The 6248-nt window shown below is 37.3% G+C and overlaps 2 protein-coding genes across 2 annotated transcripts; one reads left to right on the forward strand and one right to left on the reverse strand.

The window, feature by feature from the left end:
* Positions 709-2540, forward strand: LOC107638604 (peroxiredoxin-2F, mitochondrial). The gene is made up of 5 exons (XM_016341945.2): positions 709-1052; positions 1237-1266; positions 1394-1552; positions 1859-1953; positions 2155-2540. The coding sequence occupies exons 1-5, from the start codon at positions 831-833 to the stop codon at positions 2258-2260; spliced, it is 612 nt and encodes a 203-aa protein (XP_016197431.1). The 5' UTR covers positions 709-830; the 3' UTR covers positions 2261-2540.
* On the reverse strand, positions 2837-6001 carry LOC107638605 (E3 ubiquitin-protein ligase RHF1A). Its single transcript, XM_016341946.2, has 8 exons — positions 5682-6001; positions 5000-5046; positions 4810-4872; positions 4599-4710; positions 4128-4453; positions 3918-4025; positions 3459-3837; positions 2837-3193 (listed from the first exon to the last, which is right to left on the reverse strand). Exons 1-8 carry the CDS (start codon positions 5829-5831, stop codon positions 3164-3166), a joined length of 1215 nt encoding a protein of 404 aa, XP_016197432.1. The 5' UTR covers positions 5832-6001; the 3' UTR covers positions 2837-3163.

Genomic DNA, 6248 nt, shown 5'->3' on the forward strand with positions numbered 1-6248 from the left:
AAACCAATATATTTTTAAAAGATATATATTTCCGTAATATTATTACAAATAAAAATACTAATAAATTAAAAGTCATCGACTCAATTTAGGTTGTTGTAGGTTGGAAAGTTGGTAGATCAACCAAAACAAAAGTAGTGATTAAATGGTGTAATTGGTCCCGTTGACTTGAGGATAACCTTTCTGATTTAACATAAAAACAGATTAATTATAATTTGAGAGCGTATAGCATTGAATGTTTGTTTGTTTCTCCTAGCATCTTTTTTCTTTCTTTCTTAATAAGGTTCTATATGATGCTAGATAAAAACAAAAACACAAATATAAAGATAAAGAAATAAAAAAAATGTTTCAATCTAAAATAAACGTGATACAAATTTAACGTATTTTCTATGGAACATATTTTTTTCTTCTTTATATAAATATATTGTGTTCTATCTCGAAAACTGAATACAGCTTATATATAGCATAGTTCTACTGACAAATATATAGCATTTAAAGAAAAAATTGTTGAGAAATATATAGTTGGAATTTGGAAATGTGTATGTGGAGGTTTTTTTTATAGACATTGGATAAGTTTTTGGTCATGGAATTGGGTATTTGATCTGGGGCACAACGCAAAACAGTGTAGCCCAATAGAGGCCCATATATGATAAGCCCATTAAAGAAATAATGATGCGAGAAAGCCCGGCCCAATAAAACATAACAGAAAGAATTTTCCACGTGTATCCTCCTTCCCGAATCGTCAAGGCTCGAATCGAGTGCGATCGAAACTGAGGCTGAAACGGCAACCAACCGTTATAAACGACGTCGTTTTGAGAAAGTCGAACGTAGCAATGGCGTGGGTTGTGGCAAAGCGAGCAGCTGCTGCTTCTTCTTCTTCAGCGATGAAATCAGTTTCTGCTGCGGCGGCTATTTGGATGAGGTCGTACGCCAAGGTTGCGTTGGGGACAGACATAGTCTCCGCCGCACCGAACGTTTCTCTCCAGAAAGCTCGCACCTGGGACGAAGGTGTCTCTTCCAAATTCTCCACCACTCCTCTCAATCACATCTTCAAGGTCGAAAATTCTAACTTTCATTTTGCTGTTTTCCTCCATTTTCAAACGTCTAATCTGGTCCTTAATGTCATTATTGATTTAAGGGTAATATTTATTTCAATGTTAGGGTTTTGAAGGACTAATTTGAGTATTTTAATCTTGTTTTTTTGGTTAATTGACAAATTTGCGTTTCTTGATGTTGCAGGATAAGAAAGTTGTCATCTTCGGGCTCCCAGTAAGTTAAATTGGCAAATTTTTTTTTTTTTAATAAGTTTAATGTAATTTTGAAATTAATGTGGTTCTTTTGCTTTGTGTTTGATTCAAGATAGTGTTATTGATGTTTTGGCTGCTATCTGTCTCAGGGTGCATACACAGGTGTTTGTTCAAACAAACATGTTCCTGGGTACAAGGAAAATATTGATAAGTTTAAGGCCAAGGGGATTGATTCTGTTATTTGTGTGGCTGTTAATGATCCATATACTTTGAATGCTTGGGCAGAGAAGCTTCAAGCCAATAATGCTGTAAGTCCTCCCTATCTTGCCTTAGAGATCATCCGCATCTGCATTGTTGATGAGTTTTTACTCAGAGAGAACAGATTGAAAATGGAGAATGTGAAAAGGTTATTAAAATTGGACTAAAATATAAGCTATATGGTAAGAAAATGGCAACGAACTACGATAACGTCCTAACTGATGCTCGTTAACATCTTGTAACAAACCAGCAAACTTCCATATACTCTTTACAGTATTCTACATTTTACATATCCTTGTTATTTTTGGCATTGCTTATGAGTGATCCATATTTTGGTTTAAAATTCAACTGTCCAGATTGAGTTTTATGGAGACTTCGATGGGAGCTTCCACAAAAGCTTGGATTTAGTTACTGATCTCTCTAGTGCTTTGCTTGGAACTCGATCCAAGAGGTATGTTATGTGCATCCTCCTTGAACTAAGATTGAACTTGTTCACATGAGAATTTGTTTGGTTTTGATGTTGGCAAGAGCTTGTTAAATTGGTTGGATGGATACTCCCCGAGAGCATTTGGTTTCTACACAACAGACATATCTATGATATCTCTATTATTGATTTCAATATCTGAAAATTGTAGCTTTGGTTTGTGTTTAGGTGGTCAGCATACGTGGTAGATGGAAAAGTGAAGGCTCTTAATGTTGAAGAAGCTCCATCCGATGTCAAGGTTTCTGGCGCAGACACCATTTTGGGACAGATTTGAAGATCATGTTTATTTGGATAGTTATGTAATGTAACGAGTTCTCAATAAAAATGCACCTTTGTGCTTCTAGTTGATTGAACTGGGAGTTCGCTTGTTTTTTAGTTTTGATTATTGACTAGCTTTTTAGCTGTCACTTCACACTAATCTAGTGATCCCCTTTTCTAAGATGCATGCTGTGTTACACATGCAAAGATTTTTCTCGTATCTAATGTATGTGTTGAGTACTCTCATTATCTTCTTAATTATCATCTTAATTCTTTTAAAATAAAAGTTAAATTCATATATCATTTTTATGTGATGCGATGATATTCCTAGACACTATCCAGGCTTCTCCAGGCACTTGGTCCATGAACACAACAGGAATTGATAGATTACTCTTTCGAGAAAAATTGACCAAGGCTTTGATTTTTATGGTTAAATTAAGAATTTAGTATTTTCGTTAATCCTCATGTTAAATATAGTATAATATTTGACATAGAGGGATAATTCAAACACTGCATTTAGTACAAAAACAACAACAAAACCTTGTTTTTACCAAGTAGGGAGAAATAAAATCGGAAGTCTAAGCTCATTTGCAACAGAAACAGAACATATCATGTGATGGGTGACACATAATGTGCAAGGGCTTTGTCCAGTGAGAATAGGAATAATCTGCAGATTAGAGAACCGCCAAATTATTTCACTGAAATAAACCCAAGTACCAAAAGGGTCAATTCAATGAATTCATGTTACAATCTTCCGCTGGATCTATAAACTGATCTTACATAACATACAATTTTTGCAAGGTTTCTTTTGAGTCACTAGAACATTGATTTTTGATAACAATGCAGGACGCAGACCAAAAGGTACATTGGCATCAAACACGTCTCTTGCACTTCTCCATTGGACAAGCGAATCAGGTTGCTATGTCCTCACAGCAGCATCTTTTCCACTCTGAATAGAGTAAACACATTCAAAGCATTAGGCCACTTCTCAAGCAAATACATTGCATTCATTATTTAAAAAATGCCGTTGTCGGCTTGTCGCCCTGTTCTTTTTTTTTTTCAAGGCAACAATAAACGTGAAGCTTATCAAGGTTTATTATTCTTTTATCCTGTGGTTACTAAAACCTCATAAAATTGAATCTAGGCAACAGTTAACTACTTTTAATCAACTAACTTGGGAAGCATAAATAAGGAGGTTTGACAGGTGGAATAACCTGAACACAATGATGAATTTCCACCCGACCAGCAACCACTCGACCAACAACCATGCCAGGTACTGAAGGAGCATCTGAGCTAACATTCTGAACCACATTTTCAGTGTATATGCTAGGAGAACGCCCAGTGTCAATGTCATCCTCATCGACTGACTTTCCTTTTACAGGGGATCCCGAACTTCCCCCAGTGCCAACAGGAGTGGGAGGAAAATTAGATCGCTTTGAGGAAAGATCAAGGCGTTCAATCATCCGTGCAACACCAGCAATTCCTGCATTCATCTCACGCTGAACACCTTTACTCAGCTCTTTTACTGAGGCATTATGAGCAATTAACTTCTCTTTAAGGCCACGAGTACTTTTGGTTATTGATTCCTTATACCTGGGGGAATATTTCAGACATATTAGGACTATATCGTAATAGCTTGGGGGCACTCAAATCCACTTGGGGAAAGGGTTTACCTGGCTGAAGCAGCAGAAAATTTGGATCTGAAGGACTCAGGGATAGAGAACATCTCAGGGGTATTTAGTCTCCTTCCACTCTCGGATGGTGACTGGGTATACAGAACTCTGAACATGACCCACAAAGTAGTAAACACACTAAAATCAGTTAAGTGAAAACTCTAGGAAAAAGCTTCCAATAAATAAAAGATGCCACAACTCTACAGGTACCTGGGTTTGAAAGGAACATCATTCTCAGCAGTAGTAATTCCTGCAACTTCACCAACAACTGGGGGAAAAGCAGATGTTGGAGGTTGAATGTGAACAGTAGACGGTACACCAGAAGTTGGTGAACTACTGCCGGTGGGTGAAATGGTGAGTATTGGTCGCACAGCAGGCACATGCACAGGAGGATTGGAAACAAACACCTCTGATGGACCTGCACTAGAAGATCTTTGCCTTTCCCGTCTATGGAGAAAACGAGATCTGCTTGAAGCAGCAACTAGGTGTTGCATAATTTGATCATCAATATCAGACTCATCTGAGTAAGAATCGCCCTGCAACAAAATAATTTTCTAAGCATGGATATCATCACATCAATGAAATGTAACTTCTATCAAGGCAACACGGGTAAAAAGTGGGAAAAAATGAAACAGCAAACAGTCCATTAACACTATCGGTTCTTGGACAAGTCTCACTTACATAGTCATAATTGAGCTGCTCATGGGGAATATGGGAACTAGTTAATGAAGATGGATATATGTTTCTTGACCTTGAACATTTTTCAGCCTCCACTGCAGCTAGAAGCTCTTGGCTACAAAAACAAAGGTATTTGATGAAAATTACTAACTAAAAATGACATGTATTGAGGAAGAAGGAGATAGTGACAGTGTTGGAAGAGGAAAAACATTACCTAGAAGGATCAATGAAAGAAAGCAGCTGCAAACATATTGGACATTCTCTGCTTCTCTCTGACCTGAAGAAAACAGGAATTACATCAGAAGCTACCAATAATAACCCATACCATCATCCATTTTGTAAAAAGATAGAATCAACTCTCCTAAATGATCCCACGGGATCAAATTGACACCAAGTGGCCTTACCATTCAAGAATACAGTGCAGATGATATTCGTGTTTGCAAGAGGTGATCTGGAAATGAAAAGGAAAATTCAATATTCTGTTAAACATTTAAGTTTAGACGTTAAGATCAACGCTAGCCAATTTCCCTTATGATTACCTAAGGTTGCAACTCATCCACACAAAGCATAATTAAACACATCCAAATAGATAGAAATCTCATCGATGAAGAAATGATTAGTATTCAGCAATCCCAATCCTCAAATACCCTTTGAGATTAAAAAGTTATATGATTTTAGTTCCGGTTGCTTGAATGATTCAATGTATCATTCCTTATAATGCTGAAGTATAGAAAGTCCTCAAACAAAAACAGATCTCCAAAATGCAAATTATTTTATTTACTTAGAAAAAAAAGAGTAAATTACCAACCATGTTGAGTCAAAGCAATAAGACTCAAAGTTTGAACCCATCAACTGAGGTGAATACATATCAAGTTCGAAAGCACATCAATATCCAAAAGGTTAGGAACTCATCAGACACACACAAACATGAAATCCTCAAGCCAAAAATGAAACCTTCAAACAATTCACGCTCAACAGGAGACAGAAGCAACAAGCAAATGGGGAGGCCATCAGTTATCAAAGTTGGAAACTTTTTCAGAAACCCAAATGCAAATCAGGAAAACAGACAAGAGTGGTGGATCATACAGTAGATGGGTCATTGATGCCAAATGGCTCCAAACAAATGCTGCAGAAGTCCTCGGAATAGTCGTCGAAAGCTGCACCTGCAATGTGCGATGATGAAGGAGGAGAAGTTGAAGATGAAGAAGAAGACCAAGACAAGGTGAAGTTTTCCATGGTTAGCTCCACAATGTGATGGAGAAGACTCTGGTGAAGAACCCTAAAACTGAAGAGAGAGAAAGAGAGAGAGTGTGTGAAGGGTTAAAGAAAAGAATTAAAGGGAAAGGAAGCGGAAAATGAAGGGAAAATCCGATTCAGACGCTTTTGATTTTGATGGAATCAACGTAATACCTAATCTACTTCTTACCACTACAGATTAGAATAAGAATAATTTTACTATGATACTCTTTATTCTCTTTTATCTCAAAATCTGAAAGATAATATTCTCTCTTAACAAGCAGGTCCGGAGGTGGGTTGGTATTGGAGTGGGTCTGCTACCAAAGTCTATGACTCACGCAATAGTTACTTGTGGTTGTGTAAGCAGCTGTTTGGTTGGGAGGAGAGGGAGAATTGGCTTTGGCTTTGGCGTCAGCT

Source organism: Arachis ipaensis, chromosome B04, assembly GCF_000816755.2.
Source record: "Arachis ipaensis cultivar K30076 chromosome B04, Araip1.1, whole genome shotgun sequence".
Taxonomy (NCBI): Eukaryota; Viridiplantae; Streptophyta; class Magnoliopsida; order Fabales; family Fabaceae; genus Arachis; species Arachis ipaensis.

Coding starts and splice junctions, on each gene's coding strand:
- LOC107638604 (XM_016341945.2), top strand. CDS start 831: ATGGCGTGGGTTGTGGCAAAGCGAGCAGCTGCTGCTTCTTCTTCTTCA. Junction 1,267..1,393: donor TTGTCATCTTCGGGCTCCCA/GTAAGTTAAATT, acceptor TATCTGTCTCAG/GGTGCATACACAGGTGTTTG. Junction 1,553..1,858: donor AGCTTCAAGCCAATAATGCT/GTAAGTCCTCCC, acceptor TCAACTGTCCAG/ATTGAGTTTTATGGAGACTT.
- LOC107638605 (XM_016341946.2), bottom strand. CDS start 5,831: ATGGAAAACTTCACCTTGTCTTGGTCTTCTTCTTCATCTTCAACTTCT. Junction 5,047..5,681: donor GCATCAATGACCCATCTACT/GTATGATCCACC, acceptor TTTCATTTCCAG/ATCACCTCTTGCAAACACGA. Junction 4,026..4,127: donor GATGTTCCTTTCAAACCCAG/GTACCTGTAGAG, acceptor GGTCATGTTCAG/AGTTCTGTATACCCAGTCAC.